At 44.2% G+C, this 19,883-nt stretch overlaps 1 protein-coding gene across 2 annotated transcripts in view; it reads left to right on the top strand.

The window, feature by feature from the left end:
* The window catches only part of ZNF462 (zinc finger protein 462), a 79,983-nt gene that overhangs the window by 10,502 nt on the left and 49,598 nt on the right, over positions 1 to 19,883 (top strand). For both annotated transcript variants that reach the window (XM_040631679.1, XM_040631680.1), the window contains exons 5-6: positions 2,485 to 2,603; positions 6,334 to 6,525. In XM_040631679.1, coding sequence (XP_040487613.1) covers positions 2,485 to 2,603; positions 6,334 to 6,525 — 311 coding nt within the window. The remainder of the gene's footprint in view (positions 1 to 2,484; positions 2,604 to 6,333; positions 6,526 to 19,883) is intronic.

Below are 19,883 nucleotides of genomic sequence, written 5' to 3' on the forward strand. Positions count from 1 at the left end.
GTAAAATTAGGACTATTCCCTCATGTGACCGAAGAATCATTGCTTGAGATTTTTTTTAAAAAGACCTTGAAAAGTAAGGAAGTGACTGATGCCAAGAGACTCTTGGAGGTACAGAGATTGAAGGAGCGGCCCGAGGCCCATCACAGCTTTGGAGTTGTAGATTTGGAGTATTGTGACAGGCTTTTGGGGGTGACGGGAAGGGGGATGGTTCTAAGAAGAAACCACTTTTGTTGCCTTTCTCTGGGAACTGTCTGAGAGAGAGAACATGGTCAATAAATGTGTGCCACCATCTTGGATGGAGGTGACCGATTGTAAGACTGACATGCTGTTTATTTTTAGGATGGTTGAAAATACATGTTGGGCTGTTTGCTTCTCAGAAAGATTAAGTGCTGGTTAGTTGTCGAAAGGCAGGAGGAGGCAGTGCTTTTCCAGAGGGTGGGATGGGTTACAAACCCTGAATTCTACGGAGCCTAATGTCTCGTCTTTGTCGTCAGACCCATGCGCTGACGTAAAGCTTGTGAAGAAGTATTTATTCCACAGCATCTGTCCTTTCTGACACCCAGTAGAGTCTCAACAGATCCCTGAGAATAAATGGATACCCCCTGTGCTAGGCAGTGTGCCGGGGGGGTGGGGGACTATAAAGATGAAGAGGCCATGGGAGTTTAGGGGCTAGGGGAGTTATAAATGCAGCAAGCACACGAATGAGGCAAAATAAGGCACATGTCTTCCAAAAATTTATCAGTAAAATGCTATGACGTTTCAAAGAAGGGAAATGTTACACCAACTGTGGAAGAATTGGGAAGGTTTTATGGGGTAGGGAGCATTTGAGTCAAGTCTGAAAGTCAGAAGACGGGACTTGAATAGTTTGGAAAGGACGTACAACATGGTGGAAGGGACGAGCATAAGCCTGTGGAACGGAGTGCAAGGCTCATGGGGGCCCAGCTGGCGGTCCAGTCTGACTAATCCTTAAGTTACTTGTAAAAGAAAAGTGGAAGATAACATTGGAAGACTTGAGACCATATTTGGAGTCTTTGAATGTGGAATTAAGACTTCGTAATTTACATTACCAGCAAAAGGAAGACTCTGAAATGAGTAGAGTGGTCACAATTGCTGACATTTCCTGAGACTGTGCGTCAGGCAGTGAGCTAAGTGCCTTCAGGTATTATCTCACTTTATTCTCAAGTCAGCCTGATGGAGTAGGCTCCCACTGCTGTCTGCATTTTGTGGGTACGAAAAGTGGGGAGGTTTATATAACTTGCCCAAGCCACATGGTTTATAAGCAATAGCTGGGATTTGATCCCAGGCCATCTGACTCCATACATGCCCTTGAGTTGAAAAAGAAAGATGGGAGAAACCATGAGGAGACACTAGTAGTGGGCGATCCAGGAAGTTAGGATGGAACTTTGGGAACGGCTAAAGGAAGCAGGGATCTAGATGACACCTGGGTGTTCTGTCTGGTTGACTGAGAACGGTGGTGTCCTTTGTACAAGCAAGGAGATGAGGGAGAGCGTCTGTTCTGGAAGGGAAAAAACGATGGTTTTGTTTAGGGCTGGTTGAGTTTAAGAAAGCTGAAGGACACCCAGAAGGAGATGTCCGGAGGCGATTGAAAGTGCTGCTTTGGAGCGCAGGACAACATTTTATGTTTAAATGGTCAGCAGCACCATTCCCAGATGAGTCATTTAGAATGGAATCTGGTTCTCTGGGGTACCGGTACAAATTAGAAGTCCTTCCCACACCTTGTTTGGGAGATTTATTATTTTTTTAGGCTAGTAATTATTATGAAATACTGGGAGCCCACCATAATTAAATAACTTCTTTGTAAGTTGCTGTGGAAGACTGAGTACAGCAAACATGGTGGTGTTTATCAGAAGGGATGAGTGGCCTTTGGATCCCATGGCTTCTTTGAAACCCACCTGCACGGGGCCTCTATAGTTTGACTTGACAGCCCGCTGCAAAGAGCTCAACTACTTTGAAACTTCCCTTGCCCTCCTGAGTGTTCACCAGGAACGCAGAGTTGAGATTTAAAAGGAAAGCCCTTTTTACATGCAAAATTTCTCTAATTCCTGTTTGTTTGTTTGTTTATTTGAAATAAGTTAAGGGATTATTTGATAGGTGCTCTTCGCAGACTTCACAGAAAACTTGCATATTTTATCTTTTCTCTTTGGATGCCTTCTTCCGATTATACAGGCTTCTAGGGAAGGGGTAATGAGAGTCTGCTATGCCCTGTTCCCACGGCCATATCTCTGAATCCAAAAAGGCTCTTGATCTCTTCCTTCCTTGAGCCTCCCTTCACTTTGAGCAGGCACAACCACTCTTGTCATTTTTGTTGTTGTTGGCTTTGGTTTGGGTAAGCACCATCCTTGGGAAGTAACAAAATGACTGAACAGCTTAGAAATGGGATTGCTGGAAAAGGGCATTTAGAAAATGTGTGTAGTCGTTAATCCTGTTGTTTTTCTCTCTCCTTTATTTTTCTTCTCCATCAAGCTTGGATCGCCATATGCAAACCCACCACGGACACCATAAACCATTCCGGTGCAAACTCTGCTCCTTCAAATCCTCCTATAACAGCCGGCTGAAAACACATATACTCAAGGCTCACGCTGGTGAGTTGGCCTCTCTGATGCACGAGTCCTCTGAACTTGAAATCCTGTGGTCTTCCCTGAGTGAAATTCAAAATCTCTTACCCGCACATAAGAAAAAGTTATTCTTGACATGGTTGCGTGTTCATTTCTATTTTAATCTAATGAAGAAACATAAAGAAAAATTATAGAATCACCTGAAGCCAAAATAATACGAGCCCGTGTCACCCATGTCACAGTTGATATGTGTTACTGACAGGTTTCGGTTTTTAGAGCAATTTCTAAATAACCCAGCCTTTTTTTTTTTTTTTTTTTTTTTTTTAAAGATTTTATTTATTTGAGAGAGAAAGAGAGCATGAGCCAGGGAGGGGTAGAGGGAGAGGGAGAAGCAGACTCCCCACTGAGCAGGGAGCCCAATGCGGGGGCTCGATCCCAGGACCTGGAGATCATGACCTGAGCCGAAGGCAGACGCTTAACCGACTGAGCCACCCAGGCACCCCTACCCAGCCTTTCTAATGGAAATGTATGAATTGTTAGCATCTACTGAAGATACTTGCCAACTAAAATAAAAGTGTAATCTTGAGGAAGTTCAAAGGGACAGAGTTCTCAAGACATGTAAGATTTCTCATGCGATATCCTTAAATGCGTTTCCTTCCAGCAGATAAGAAGTGACTTGGGGTGGTGAGTGTCCGGGAGCCGTGCTGGTCTCTGTCACTCTTCTGTTCCATCTCCTCGCGCTTCTGTCATGAGCATCCCTCCGCTGCCAGGCTGTGCGCCAAGCATGTTATGTTCATCACGCTAGTTAATCCTCATGACGGTCCGGAAGTGTAGGTGGTGGTGTCCCCCTCCGTGTCAGGGGTGGAGACAAAAATGAAGTGACCTGATCAAGGCCATATAACCCATTCACTAGGAATTCAGCTTGAGAACGAAAGCCTGCATCCTTCTCGCTGACAGGATGCTGCTGGTCTCTGACGGAGGACGCCTGCAGGTAGCAGATCCGAGCTCAGCCCAGACAGGAAAGAGGTGTGATGCAGGGAGGGCGTGGGAGCCTCTCCGTGGTGTTGTCAGCCTGACTCGCAGCACCCAGTGGCCCTCTCAGAGGTTTTGACCACCTTTCCTGATGTTGGGTCCTGTCGACCTGGCTTCATGGAGTAAAACTCCTGAAGCCATCCAGATGCCCCAAGACCCACTGGGCTGCAGACGGGACAGGGAGACTGGCTGTAGGGACTTCTGTTTGTCTGTTAGTATTTTTATATTTTCAGGAAAAGTCTACTAAAAGCTGTAGAGTAAGAGACTTCAGGGTTCAGACCACTATTTTGTAACGTGTGTGCATATTGTAAATTCTTCAGCTGGGACACCATCCTGGGGAGTTTTTCTCACAGGTCTCCGCTTTGTCAAAAGCACTATAAGCCGTGGGATTTGAGTAAATGATTTGGCCTGTGGGAAGGACTTTAAGAGAGTACCAGAGGTCGCCCGCGGACTCCAGGGCACTGAGCTGACCACACACACTGGCCTTTTGTGCTCGCTGGTTGGTGAGAAGGAAACATCCAGAAAGAGAGGGGGAGCAGTACGGTTTGTTTCTCTGCACACCTGGGAACCTTGGTGTCCGTGTCATGGCCTTTAGTAAATACTGAGAATGGCTTGGCTTGGAGAAAGCCAGTACATTTTCCAAAACGCTTGACTCATCTTGTCTATTCTAGATGGATTGTTTTATTTTAAAGGGTAAACGTCACATAGATGAATCCAATAATCTGGATTTGAATGCTCTCTCGGGTTGTGCTACTTGCCACTACCCAACCAGGTTCATGCAGCCGGGCTGGCATTAAAACATTAAAAAGTGGAATAAGGAGGGCAGTAGCGTTCTATACAATCATGAATATGTTAACACGTATATTTCTCTGTTATATGGTAAATAATATTCTATATATCCATATTTATTATAGTAATAGATACCACTGTTGACAACTGGGCATTATCCGGACCCCCAGATAACATCTGGGGACTGACTGAGGCTCTTGTTCGGGTCATCTGACTTTGAACTTCTCTTCCGCCTTGGGCTGTAGTATGTTGCGTTCGTCAAGGTTCTCTTCAAGGCTTTCTTGGCAGTACACACGCTGGGAGTCATCGTGGTGAAGCAGAGGCTCAGTGCAGAATCTGGGATGCTGCGCTCACCTCACATGTGAAGACGTTTAGCCATTTTCAAGATGGCGGGGAAAGACCCATCTCCGCTGGGTCAGAGCGAGGGCAGAGGTTTACCTTCTCGTTCCTGCTCTGTAGCTCTGTCCGCACTTCCTCCTCGCTGGCCCATGAAACTTTCCTTGCTACTGGTCCTTTCTATTCCTTTTTTCCCCTCTACTTTCTTCTCTTGCCTCTCCTCTGGTTTTAAAATTTCACCTTAAAAAGAAATGTAAAAAAAAAAAACACAAAAAAACAACTCTGCTCATTAGAGGAAATTTGGAAATGAAAGAAGAAATAAGAGTCAGTCACCCATAATCTTCTTCTCTAAAGACCACTGTTGTTAACATTTGATAACACTTCCTCTCAACCGTTGCCTCTATAATTATTTTTAACAGTAGTGATTATAATTTAATCCGAAATACATTGTGCCTTTCTGTTTGTTTTTCTCAGTATCACTGTTTTATTTTGTTATTTTTTATGTTATTACAAACCCTTCAAGACTTTATTTTAATGATCATCCATCAAGAAAGCTGTGTCCACATTTACTTAATTGTTTTCTTATGGCTGGAAACCCTATGTGTTAAAGGATATTTTCTTAATATCAACTCCAAGCAGTGCAGATCCTGAGCTGCAAGCATGAGCATTCAAAGCCTGTTGTTAGAAAAAGCAGAATTGCTTTTCTGAGTCGATCAAACCAGTGTTTGTCCAACAACATAGGCGTGCCCATTTCACAAGCTGGCTTTTTAAAGTGCACTTAATTTAAATGCTGACTTAGGGCAAAGGTGAACCATAGTCTCATTTGGTCACTGTGTTTCCGTGGTATAAAAATAATTAAAATAAAAGTGCCTACTTTTACTGAAACGTCCTGTTTCTCAAAGAATATTGGAGATACACACGTGCTTATACATATGCAACTATCTCTCTCTTAGTTAAAAAAAAAAAAGACTTATTTTTACCCATTTCTGCACTATTGATTAGGCAGGGGCATGGAGTTTTATGCTGAGGTTTGTGAACTGGTCCAAAAAAACAAACAAACTAGGATGTGTGGCATCGAGGGGATGTATAGTCAGCAAAGAAGCGAAGAATGAAAATAGCACAATGGAGTTGGCACGTAGTTAACCCTGTGCTTGGAAAGCCACTGATAGGCCCTTGGAATAAGAATTAAGCATATTATATTCTGCAGATGTTAAAAAGCATCCTTGAACGAAAGCCGACATGGTCATTTCTAGTGGAGAGAGAGAGAACGAGAGACTGGGAAACCATTCTGAAGGAGGGATCGTAGACCTTTGGTTTCACTCCCTGTTGGGTAATCAGTCCATGGGCTCGTCCCTGTAAGTAGAGCATGAAATGAAAAGGGACCCAGTCACTTGATGATGGAGCTCATCGAAGAGTTTCAGTCCCAGAGGAGCACTGTGGTTGTGGGAAGGGGCGGGTAGTTGGTCTGTGAGGCTTCCGAGACCATGAAGCTTCAGAGACACTTCTCTCGCACGCATTAACTATGTCATTTTGTTTTCCACCCCACCTTATACCCTTCCCTCTTCTTCCTGTTCTGCCCCTTACCGCCGTCTTCTTCCAGGTGAACATGCCTACAAGTGTTCTTGGTGCTCATTCTCCACCATGACAATCAGCCAGTTGAAGGAACACTCCCTCAAGGTCCACGGAAAAGCCCTGACCCTCCCCAGGCCACGGATTGTCAGCTTGCTCTCCTCACACGCTCACCACTCCTCCCAGAAAGCTACCCCAGCCGAAGAAGTGGAAGACTCGAACGGTAACGATGGGCTTCCGAGTCCTAGCTAACCACCCAGGACTGCGGGGGGCTGGGATCAGTGGCCAGTCATTCTTTCTAGAGGAAAACCTAATACAAAACCGTGACGGTTCAAGTGAAGGAAGAAACGTGGAAAGCTTGAAACACTATAGAAATTGGGGCGGGAGGTGAGGTGCCCGTGGTGAGTGTCCGGTGCCATGGCGGAAACGTCAGTCTGGACTCGGGTGAGCGTTGCTTGTGGAAAGAGCACTCCGTGTGGATGGACGAGTGTTGGAGTCTTCCCTGTGGTTGTGAGCAAGAAAGTGGATGGGTTACCAGGCAGATTTATTTGTTTGCTTACTTATTTATAGCCTGTGTTGTTCTTAAAAAACAAAAACAAAAACCCGAAAAACAAAAAGAAAACACGTGCCATGAAACGTTTGGGGTACCACACTAGGCTACACAGAATTCGGGGGGTGGGGCGGCACGTCTGTCTGATTCTGTCACAGGATGATTCAGGGGTCACGTGGTGATTCCTGATAGCCAAAGGATGTTGACTAAGGACCAGTTGGGAAGAGGGTTTAACTGCCCAGGTTTGGAGCTTCAGAAATACAGAAAGCCATGGAGGGGTCTCCTTGCTGGCCCAAAGCTGTGGGGTTGAGGGGGGGTTGCCGGTGTGACATACTGAGCCAAAGGACAGCTTACTGTTTTGACCAGACCCAGAAGCAGAAGTGTTTTGAGTGCTCAGCTCGCCTCGGGACTGCAGAATCAGGTGCTTAGGACGGCGGAAGCGTGCAGATTCTTGGGCATGTGGAAGCTCCCAGAGCTGCTCGCTTCCCTGCCCCTCCAGTAACCAGACGTTTCCCACCCGCTCGAGTTCTTCCCAGCCTGGGAACACACTGTTCCCAAGGTCTGCTGTTCCGTTCTCGGGAGGAGCTTAGTGGACTGGAAGGAAAGTTCATGGGCTCTTGGCCACGGAGGATTGGCTTCAAGTCTGACTTCTCTCAATGCCAGTTGTATTTTCCTGGGCAGTCGTGGCTTCTATACTCATGTAGAATTGGATCACGATGCTACCTCCACTGATCATCTTGAGAGTAAGGAGAAAAAGCATCCATGTTAAATGCCCTACACAACACCTGACACATGGTGGGTATTGAGTAAATGGACATTTTATTGCTGCAATTTTCATCCTTTGCAGTTTGGCCTTTGCGGGCCATCGATAACAAGTGTGAATTTGGGGTTATTTTTAATGTAAGGATTTAAAAAGAGAGCCTCTTCAGGTAACCTGAAGATCTGACAGCTCAGCATGTCAACATGGCCTGATTATGAGATTATCCAAAGAGTAAATGAGTAATCTTCCTTCGTGAGGTCTGCAAAGAGACAGCTGTGGGAGGAGAAGGGAAGGCGAGTCCTGAGGCTAAAGCTGCCTCTACTGGGTTCCAGAACTCGGTGGCCTCGCCTTTCCAGCCATCAGGCGCTATGGTAAACACAAGAGCTCCTTACCGGTATTCCTGTCTTAAAGAACCTTGGCTTAACCAGGAAGGCTTGTTATTTCGGCTGAGGCTTGTAACAAAGTGAATCTCAACTGTTGTGTAGTGGTTAAAAGTGTAGGAGGAAGCCGGGTGCATGTTGTGGTTTTCTCGGAAGACTTCGAGTCTTAGCTGGGAGGATAGGGGGTGGGGCAGGGAGCCTGTGCGAAAGGAGACAGAAGATGTCCCCTTTGCACCTTGAGACGCTGTTCATTGGAAAAGATCGGTATAGTGCAACAAAGGGCAAAATGTCATTTGATGTGGATTGTAACATCTTTATTCACATGATTTTTAATTAATTGCTCTCTTCTAAAATGGAAGCTATACTTGCAGAACCATTTGGGTGAAATTGATGCATCCACACACCATTTCCACCAAGGGCTTTTCCTGGGACATTTCTCTCAATGTCATGTCCTTTTTTTTTTTCCTTTGTCCTCCTGCCTTGAAAGGTGGGCCTCAGTCACAGGGCAGGGGAATCCTACCGACCGCTCACTCGACCTAAGTCCATACTCGGCCAAGAGCTGCGCTCTGCACAGAAGAATCATAAATGAATACAGTACCATTTTGGTCCTCCGACAGCTTAAAACCAAATATTTAGAAGATACTGTCAGCATGGGTTTGAACCAACCATAACCCTAAGCCTGAGGTCTAACCTTTTCAGAGGTGATTTCAGTGTTTTGGAAGTGAGACTGGGTTAGGACCTTGGGGTGGGTGGTCACGGAAAGACGATAGTAGGATATTAACTCTGCCAAACACAGACTGTCTTTAGTCCACCACAGGAAGATAATTTGCAATATATAAAAGTCTTTTCTTTTCCCTTCTGTAGAAAGAACACACCAACTGCGAAAGCCCTGGTGGCAGCTCTTTTAGTGAGGCCCACACAGAAGTCACTGGACCTGCACTGTTCTTAATACATATAAATAAACTTTATCAGTGGGTCAGTGATTAGTTTAATTGGATGAAAAAAAAACTTGATTAGAAGGTAGGTAAACAGAAAGAAGGCATCAAATGGGCTGTTCTCATGAATGAATAATTCCATGGAAAGAATAATAGTTTATTCGTTTAATAAATATTTTCTTGAGTCCTTACCATAGGTCTTGCATAGTTTTGGATGCCTAAGAATGACTGAAGAGGTTGAAACTGGGAGGACTATTTGCTTGGGAGCTGAGTGGTGGATTCCTAGAAACGACTAAGTCTGGGGGATGAAAAAACAGCTGTGGGGCTAGACAGTGGCCTGTAAATCATGCCTTGAATGGTGTTTGAAACACGCATGTGAAATCCAATTGCACATTTTAATAGGGAGAAGCTCTGGGGCTGTTGGCTCTCAGTTCGGGTTTCCCACACTGCAGATGCCAGGACACTGTGAACACAAGCACCAAAAATGTGTTGCAGGCCTGGGGGGAGTAGAGAGCCATAAAACCAGGGAAATCACCAGTGTGCCCTTGGCTTTCCGATTCCCTAGCGAGGGATGGGAATAAAACTAGTTGACATGCTCACTGCTGTGTGCAGTGGTCAAATGCTTGCAGTCTTGAGAGCGAGCCAGTCTTCTCTGGCAGGAGGAAACGGGCTGAAAAAGAAGGTTCTTCCAAAGCTGCTTTCCCTCCCAACCCAGAGGGAAGCACTGCAAGGGAGGGAGGGGAACCGGGGAGGCAGAAATGAGGTGGAGGGGTGATTTCCCCCCAGCTGCCTGGCCACACACCTGTTCCGTACATAAACAGAGCTCTTGGGCTCTGGGCTGTCCGTCTTGAGATGTCTCACCAGCACGTGAATCCTTTCTAGATTCTCCGTGATCGGTTGTTGGAAGGAAAAGCAAGGGCTGCGTGGCGGTGGTTCTGTGTGTAGGATAATGGGAAATGACACATAATTGCTATTCTAAACAATGCATTAAGGGGAAATCATAAGGTTGTCAACAAAAGGAAGTGCTCTGTTGTGTTTGTGTTTACTGGGTTCCTTCTCCTGCCATAGAAAATGTAGGACTGGGTTTTATCACGCTTTTTTCCAAGTCTCTGCTTTCAGGACAGAAAAATACATGGACACACACGTCTGTAACATAACAAAGAAACTAGAATAGCCTAGTTTAGTTAGGAGATCTGGTGAGGTCTCAGAAGCTACGCAGTGCACAGGCGTTGGCTGTGTCATTGAAAATTGAGCTGTATCCTTTATACGAAGTCAGGCCAATGGTGACATTTCAGTATTGTCCCCCCCCCCCGGTGTCCCCCAAAGAAGAGATTATTTTCTTTCTTCTGTCTACCCAGTTATGCTGCGTGGAATTGCCGGCTTTAGGAAATAGCTACTGTGCTGCGTTTAAAGCAAAAATGAGACACTAAGACCAGGGACAAAATAAATAAGGTGAATGAGGATGACACAGTTCTTCAGTCTATGCCCTAATGGCAACCTAGGGAGAACGCCATGAGCTTCTGGTCGTGATACGTTCCTCTCTTTACAGTCTAGGTCTCGATACAGTCCGCCCAATGGGGAAGTCTTTGCTGTTACGAATTAGCAGGAAAATGTAAGGAGCTTTGTGATTTTTTTTTTTTCTGTTAGAAGTTTTCAGTTGGCTTTTCTATTTTAAACTCTAGAATAATGCTTGATAAGCACTGTTTTTATCCGGATACCTCTGACTAAGGAACTCCAGGGACTTCTTGTCATGTCAAAGTCCTGTGTGTTGCGTGCGGAGTTTACCGTTGGGTCACACTTTCACCACTCCAGAGTGGCCTCGCTAGCTCATACTGATGCCTGCTACTACTCTGTGCTCGCTACCACCCCCCCCACCCCAGCATCTAACTTCTGCATTTCCAATCCCATGCCTTTGCATAGGCTCTCCGGGGAGCTTGGAAGGATTTCCTCCCTGTCTGCTTCTGTCTGTGAGCCTCTGACTTCACTTTCTCTGAAGACTGACTTTTACTGGCCCACCCCTCTGCTCTGGTAACTCTTCTATTCATGATATTCTCAGGGGCTCTCTTTGCACTGGCGGATATGCTGCTGGTTTTGTCCCCTAATTTTCTGATGGGAGCAGTTATGTGCAGGGTATATATTAAATACTAACTTCTTTTGAATGACCAATGATTTCTTGGAGACATCACAATTTTCAGTCTAGTTAATTATATTGAGTCTGTTATGTCTAACTAACTCCACAGAACCAAATTAGGAGGGCACATTTATTTCGTTTCCATTTGGGAGTAAAGTTTCAAAAGGCAAACATTCTAAAGATGAAATCTCAGGGACTGCTTTAATAGAAATTTTCTGATACGTTCTGCAAGAAGAAGAGATCTATCTTGACGAAGTGTTCCAAACATTGTCATTGTTCCCTGCATAACATGACCTTCCGTACAGGTGGGAAACTGAAGGTTGAACTAGCATAAGCCTTTGTAACCCTCAGAAGGAGACCGGGAGGAGTAGAGCTGGAGAGGTGTGGCATTACAAAAGTGGTCACTTGGTAGCAGGGCCAGGTGTGGGCTAGCTAGTTCCGCATATCTCCATAGTATGTGGTTGCGATGAAATCCAAGTTCAAAGAAGCTGTAGAATGAAACCGACCAACAAAACTCATGGATTAATAACACTTTCTATTCTACCTCAAAATTTTACCCACCAGGATTTTAACATAATGGAGTGATTAATGGAAGACTCCTTTTATGAGTCTTAATACTGGTCCGTTTCTACACACATCAGGGATTGGCCAACTTTTCCTGGAAAGGACCAGATAGAAAATATTTCCAGCTTTATGACCCATACCGTCTCTGTTTCAGCTACTCAGCTGTGCCGTTGTCCTGTGAAAGCAGCCATAAACACTATGTAAATAGATGAACATGCATGTGTTCCAATAAAACTTTATGTACAAAAGCAAGGAGGGCCAGATTTGGCTTATGGGCAGTGTGTCCCTACCTCTGCCCTAGATAATTGGGGGGATTACAGCTATACCCATGGAATGAATCCCATCTTTAACAAATGTCATTATCAACCTTTATATTTAACACGGAATATTCCTAGATGCCACTTGAAATGTAACTTGACCTAAATATATTCTTTATTTCATATATGAAATGTAGGGCATTAGATAGAATTTTTTAAACATTAGCATGTGAATTACATTTAAGCTTAAAAGAAAATCTTCTCTAAGAATTATGTTGAGTCTACTGCCCAGCTATCAACTCATTTAACCTTGACCGCAGCAACACTTGACACTTAAAAATTAAGATCTGAGATGCCTGCTTTTCAAAGAGAAGCTTTTGAGATTTCTAAATAGGTCAGACATAAAATTCAACCTTTAAGAGGATCCAATTAGTTGCTAGGGCATCAGACCTTCCACACAGGTTCCAACTGCAATCAGATTTCTCTTGGGGTGAAGGAAAGAAGAGGTGGTTTCTTTAAAAATGACAATAATGAAGTGGGGGCTCTAGAGTGAATCATGGTGAAGCACAAAGATTTACATCGTTCCTAGCACGTGGGCTACAAGGCATAGTTTTAATGGCTTGAGCATAATTTTTAATAGGTGCTGCTGGTCACAGAAATTATCTGACCAGAGAACACTAGCCTTCCCTTTTTGACCTCAGAGCTTCTACATTAAAATGTGATCTACAGTTTATTTTAATGCTTATTATGAAGAATGGCATTGCCACCAGATTGAGAGGTGTGCGACTCCAGCGATATAGTGGGACCGATGATTCTGTATCTTCTGTCATGTGCCCAGCAGTCTTCAGACCTTAAGCTGTTAGAACTTGGCATCCATGGCAAACACGAGAGCCCCAGGATCCCCACCACCCCGTAGTCACGTATCACGTGACAGACCCTTCCCAAAGAACCCACCTGCCTGAGATTTCTGTGACTTTCTGAATTAGCCACAGTTTCATGTGCCAAGGATTAAAAAACATTTCAAGTGTAAGCTTTCTGTGTCCTGGGAACTTAGTCAACTAACCCATCTCCCTCTTCTCATGCCAAGAAAAACATTTGTTCATCAGAAGTACAAGCATATTCTACGGAACTCACTCAGAATTAGTTCCTAGCAGCACTGGAGTTTGCTTCCTAACTCCACGTCTGATTTCTCGCGTCTTTGGGTGGACAGCGTAGGTGTTAAGTCTCCCAGAGCCTGTGCTGAGTGAAGTAACTGAAGGGAAAAAGGAATCTGTTTTCTTCTTTGGCAGAAAATATTTTCTGTTATTGTCCAAATCATCTGAAACGACTCATCTTGGTTCTTTCTGGAAAGAAAGCATTTTCCCGATCTTCGCATTGCCCTCGTCAAAGTTTCTTTCTCTGGAACTGGAGCTAGGTATTTTTTAACCCTATTATATTTGAGGTAATCCTCTTCCTGAGACTCGTGATTCTATAGGTCCTCTCCTCGCTTTCAAGTATTCTTCTCTAGAGGATTTTACACGAGCAGAAGGAAGGGTATTGTATTTGGGCGGACCAGCTTGAGTGAGCCATGATTCAGAGGTAGAGATCCTGGGACAGTCTTGCTGGATCCAGCAGAGAGTATGTCCTACGCAAGTTTAAGTAGGTGGAAAAATTTTTTTTGGTCAGGTGCAGAGATGGGAAGAAGATGCCAGAAATAATATTTTGGAAACAACTAGTATTTATTTTTAGAAATAAATGATAGGAGTTTTGATGTTACAGACCAGGAAAGCATGTCCAAGTAATACACACATTTCCCTGTTAACTCATTCATCATCCAAAATAATATCCTATGAAAAAATCTCGGTTGTGGTGGTTAAATAAAAATGGACCTGAGAGGTTCAGGTAGTAGGGTCTGCTTGCTTTTTGCTGGATTCACTCCCTTGCAGTCTGTGCGCAGGAAGGGCTATGTCCCTGCCACAGGGGCTCTTTACTTTGCAAGTAGTTTCAGAGCCATCAGCTTGACCCAAAGGAGGAGTTGGCTGCGAGTACAGAGCCCAGCTAAGGTTTTATTTACCAGCACACTGCTCTTCGAGAAGTCATTCCAGGGCTAGGTTCTTCAGCTTCCTCAGGGACACAGAATATTCTTAGATGACTCATGCAAGCCACCCTCCTTATGTCATCTTTTATTTTAATGCACTGTGAGCCCTCCACCAAAGCGGCAGTGATAGCCAGTCGAGCAACAGGACCTTCGAAAGAACCCTTAATCTAGGCCTTGGCTTTTTAGCCTTGCTAGCTATTTGTTCCTCCTTGACCAGTTTGAAGTTCATTCTAGTTTTGCTATAAAGGGTTCTACCGGTCTCTTTTTTAATTCCTAAGCGATAAAGTTAATCATCATTTTTAGTTTTTAAATTCTGCTCGTTGCCTTAAATTTGTCCTCTGGTTTAATATGTCTGATGAATCAGGGGTACAAATTATTAGTCTCAGTTTATAAAGTGGGAGACGGATACCCCGAGGAGTGACCTGATGTGTTCTGAGAGTCACAAAACGTGTGTGTGGTGGAGCATGTCTGAATCTGAGGCTTGTGCCCTTAACCTTTGTGTCGTCTCATGGCATACATGCTCCAGAGTGGCTAAGGGACAACCTCCTCTTCCATGTTTGTGGATCCTGGAATCTTCCAAAGGAAGGCCACGTTCTTATTATTGATTGGTATTTGGACCTTAAGTTAATAGATATACAGATAGTGTTAAATTAGAATAGAATAGAGTGAAATGAGAAATTGTGCATTTGGTTTTTAATAGTTATGGCCATGGAGAGGAGAAGAGATTGAAGAGTCATGGAAGGCTTCTTGGCGGAGGTGGGGCTCAGGCTGGGCCTTGAAGGATGAGTGAGTTTTGCACAGGTGGAAGCGCATTCAGGGTGGGAGGAGGATCGGAAGTAAGCAGACATGCAGAAGGAGGAATCCTGGGACACACAGAGAGCGGTCTGGCTTCCGCAGAGGATGTGTGTTAGTGAGAGGACAGTTGGTGAGGTGAGCAGAGGTAGAGCGAGACTACAGTGGTACTTAGCTACCAGAAAGAGGTCTTTAGATTTTAGAAATGCAGGTTGAGCAGGGAAGACCAGCAGCAAGGTCTCTCTTTTGGAAGCAGGAGGGTACTTTTGAACTATAGCTGCAGTGAGCTAGCGTCTATAGTCTTCGAGAATGAATGTGCATTAAGAATAGTCATGAGAGGGACGCCTGAGTGGCTCAGTCGGTTGGGCCTCTGCCTTCGGCTCGGGTCATGAACCCAGGGTCCTGGGATCGAGTCCCACATGGGGCTCCTTGCTCAGCAGGGAGTCTGCTCCTCCCTCTGTCTGCTGCTCCCCCTGCTTGTGCTCTGTCTTTCTCTCTGACAAATAAATAAAATCTTAAAAAAAAAAAAAAAGAATAGTTATGAGAGGTAGTTACCCCCTTTTAAGATGCCCACATAGATTATTCTTTTTGATTACAAAAGTAATAACTACTCATAATTAAAGAACAGCTTTATGGCCGTACATAACCTAAAACGTAAGAGTCACCCGTGATGCCAGGCTTTTGTTTCAGTACCTGAAATAATCTCTATTCACAGTCTGCTGTAGAGTCATCTAGGTGTTTGTTGTATGCATATTCAAACGCAGGTTCTGTTTTAATTTTTTTTCTTTACAAAACTGGGACCATAATATGTAAACTATGTTTTTGCTCTCACTCGATAGATTCTATCATTACTTAACTCACACTGTATTTTAAAATATGAGGGTCTATATCTAAAAAAACAAAAACAAAAATGATTCCCCTTCATATAATAAATATCGGATATTTAGAAGCTTCAATTACTTGTGTGTTTGTGTGATATGTGGTTAGGACGGGATTCTCAGAATTAGATAAGGCCTTTAAGGGTTTGCCAATCAAAACTCCATTAATTGTGTTCATTTTAAGGCTCACTCATTGTCTAAAAAATTTCTTAAGTTTTTTTCCTGCTGCTTGAGGCTTAATACATTTGAAATATTGGCAAATTGTCCATAAGTTAAATGACAAAATCAAGATTACAGACTGTCTAGACTGTTCTGAGTGTGAGCTATAATGAGATTTTGCTAGGTGATAAATATAAAATATGCTGGGTAGCTTCTGACCCTCATATTTTCTTCCAGTACTAGACTTGCCAAATATTCTTACAATTGTTGCTTATCATATCTGTCTCCCCAGCTAAACTGTGTGCTCTCTGAGGTCAAGGACTGTTTCAGATCCCTAGCGCTTGGCAGGCCATTCAATAAATATTTGTTAATTTGAATTCGAGCAGCAAAATGAACCACACACCAGGAGAACCTACAGAACAATAGTTTCTATGTGGAAAAGCCTGGGACTTTCAGTGACTGTGAGCTCAGTTGTGCCGCATAATGTTTGGAAAAAGCCGATGGAATTGGGCTGCGTGTATATGGTGATGTGCTGTCCTACCCTGTTGCACATTTTCGTGGTCACACCTGTCTCCTCCAGTTAACTAACTTTGGCCTTCTCCCCAGTGACAGCACCATATCCCTTTCAACTCTCTGTAACCAAAGTGACTCATCTCTTTTCTCTAAGTGGCCAAGAAGAGGGAGCACATGCCTTACTTGCTGCCACCTCTTGAGAATATTTCTGCTTCCCTCATGTAATGGTCCTTTTCAGGTCCCTGCTCTCTGCTTATTTCCTCCTCCCGATATTCCGGAATGTTCTTTCACTTTTCTCAGTGAACTCAGTGCCATGTTCACAGCTTTCCTTTTTACTCCAACCATGATCATCGTGCTCTTGAATTCCAGTATACCAGACTCAGTGATAATGACCCAACAAAAGTCGGTCTCTTCAGGTAGAGGGACTTACCTCCTTCCTGACTGTGCTCCAACCATCATTCCCCTGGCCTGAATTTCACCCTAACTGCTTCACCTCCAGCATCTCAGGCTCTAAATTCTCTATGACCAGGATGCCTGGCTGTCTCAGTGGGTTAAGCATCTGCCTTCGGCTCAGGTCATGATCCCAGGGTCCTGGGATCGAGCCCTGCGTCGGCTTCCTTGCTCAGCAGGGAGTCTGCTTCTCCCTCTCTCTCTGCCTCTTCCCCTGCTTGTGCTCTCTCACTCTCTTGCTCAAATAAATAAATAAAAGCTTTAAAAAGAAAGAAAGAAAGATTCTCTGTTACCTCTCTACCCATCCCAGGCCACCGGTACCCATTTCAGAGGGGCTTTCCCCAGCATCCTGTGTCTCTAACTTGCCAGACCCGAACCCTAAGGAACCCTCACTCCACTTCCTCTGATTTTAGCCAGTCTTCCTGTCTCCAATGCCAAGCATTTCCAATCTGTTTTCGAGGTTATCTTTGTTAACCACAAATCTGATTTACTTTTAAGGATAAATTTGAGCTTCTTCAGATTTCTCCCTTTACAACGCCAGTTTCCCTGCAAGGATACCAGTTTTTCTCCTGAGTGAAGGAGCCGGGAATGGAGTCACGACCACTGTGTTCGAGGTCTCTTACCTGCCCCACAGCTAACCGTGGATAAATGGTGGGGGTGGCTGTGTAGTTAGTAGCTGTGGCGATCACAAATGATTGTACCGTGCATTGTGATTTTACGGTTACTCTGTTTTACAGTTATTTTAAAATTTTGCCCGTGGGTAAGTGTTTAATTAGAAATCCAGAGAGGGGAAGATGAGGAAATCCACTTCCACCTTGCATGCAAGCAGGAATAATGCCACCAAGCTGTCCGTTAGAAGAGACCACAATTGTGATAACTAAATCAAAGGCAGTGAATTTCCCAACTAACACATTGAAAGTGGTAAGTCCTGTATATCATTATGTCAGTAATAAGGTCATTTTTGCTAACACAGCTACAGGGTTACCTATGTAGTGAAAGACTAGAAAACATCACTCTTTAACAAATTTAATTCTGTGTGAGAGATTTATTTTTTTCTCTTTATTCTTTCTTCAATGGCTTCGTTTTTACATGCCTCTCTACCCCTGTAGCTTAACAAAAAGGTTTATAATCCTTTTCACTATATTTCTCCCTCTTCTAATTTTCTGGGATATTATCTAAAATCAAGTTATGCCTCGGGAAGAACGTTGAGAGCAGAGATGTTCACCTACCATGTGTTGCCAGAGCAGCAAAGAGTTTGAGAACTATAGCATGGAGGTGTGGACGTTCTGGGCAGGTCAAGGACAGGCTTAAGATTTAATTTATTTATGTATTTATTGGCCATTTTTTAAACTGAGAGAAAGCAAAAAAAAAAAAGTGTGAGAAAGAAGTTTTGTAAACTAATATACTGAGCAAATTGGTGGTTTGCTTACTAATAATCATCATAAGCCCAATAAAAGGAGGTGACTCTACTTGAGCTGGCCCCATAAAGCCACATAAAGTTAAGTGCCCAGACCCTCCCTGCAGACCAGGGAGAGCGGTTCTGGGCTTCTGGTGTGCAGAAGGGGCGTGAGGGTCCCTGAGACCCAACAGGTCAGCACCATCCAGTGACACACGGAGCCTGTCCCAGGTGTGCCTGGGCATTCTGGTGACGGCCATGGCTCCCCTCAGGCACTCACACTCAGGGGAAGCACCCGAATGGCCCAGGGAACCTCTTCCCCAGCTTGTAACTGTTTATTTTCAGTGGAACTTTGGAAGCGTGCTACGGTCCTGGAATGGAGTGTTGACTCTTCTTTGTATCACAGGGTTCATTTTAACTGAGCAAAGCAACTGGAGCTTGTGAAAACTGGGGGCAAATGATCTTTCGGGAGACTAGTTCTCTGTATAGATCCTCTTTAACAGTCCGCACGGGAAATGTTGGGCCCCTGAGTTGGAGGTCCGGCTTGACAGCTGCTAAAGGCCCAAATCCAGGAATCCATCCACACAGTAGCCCATGAGACACCCACTGGTGCAGCCTTTGGCGGGGGTCCTATCCACCACCCTCTCTCCTGAGTGTGCTACGATAAACCATTTACCTTCCCCGAGCCTCCAGTTCTCATATGTAAAATACTGATGATGCTTCCTTTGTGGGGTTATTTCAGGGATCAAGTGAGATAACATATGGAAATGCTTTCATATTCTAAGTTACTGTAAGAATATTAGATCATATTAAAGTAGTAGAGTAGAAGCAGATTTCTTGTCAGTTTATAATCAGTTGTCATCATCCAGAGATGGATGAGGATTTTTTCTTTTTTAATAAAACGGGAAAAAAATTTTCATGTTTGCCTTAGAAGCTGAATGAAACATCTTTACATCACGAGCTGTTTCTTGGGAGTCTAAAATAATTCAGTGTTTGGAGCATGGTGTTTAATCTGGAGCCCTGTTGATCTAAATTTATTTGAACTTTGGGGCTTAATTGAAACCGTCCACACAAGGAGGTCCTTAGCAGTGGATGACCTAACGGGCTGGTGAAACACACTGATAAGTCCCGGTGTCAGACATCATTAGTATTGTTATTACTGGCTCTAATCAATACATATCTTTAATTAATGATAACTGTTGTTTACGGGATGTCTATTGAGTGAGTACTTTACAAACGTCATTTCATTTCATTTCATCCACACAGCAGTCCCATGAGACAGGAACTTCCGTAACTAGCTTCCTCCTGTTTGCAGAAGGAGGAAAAACGGCTTAAGAACGGTCGGGGTCACTACCTGACAGATTTGGGATTAGGATGCAGGTCCACCTGACTCCTGTCCCTTATGTCACACCATTTCCCTAAACCAGTTCTTAGATGTATTATTTTTCCCTTGGAAAGTCTGAAAAGGGGGAGCTCTCGGAGCCCCAGGAAAGGGCTCTGTGTTTTAAGTACTAAAACCATTCTTGGATATGACCTTCTGCAGTTTGATTCTGCAATCGCAGTCTCAGCCTCCAAATCTCTTGAAAGAACCAATGTACCCAGCTTATACTCACTCGCCACTTACTCTTTTCTTAGATGGCTGGAATCTACGTTCTGCCTTCAGCCTTTCATCGAAACCACTCTCATGAAGGGACCTCCTACGGCTAACTCCAGGGATATTTTCTCTGGGAAAGAGTCAG

The sequence above is a fragment of the Ursus maritimus genome, unplaced genomic scaffold (assembly GCF_017311325.1).
Source record: "Ursus maritimus isolate PB19 unplaced genomic scaffold, ASM1731132v1 scaffold_17, whole genome shotgun sequence".
NCBI lineage: Eukaryota > Metazoa > Chordata > Mammalia > Carnivora > Ursidae > Ursus > Ursus maritimus.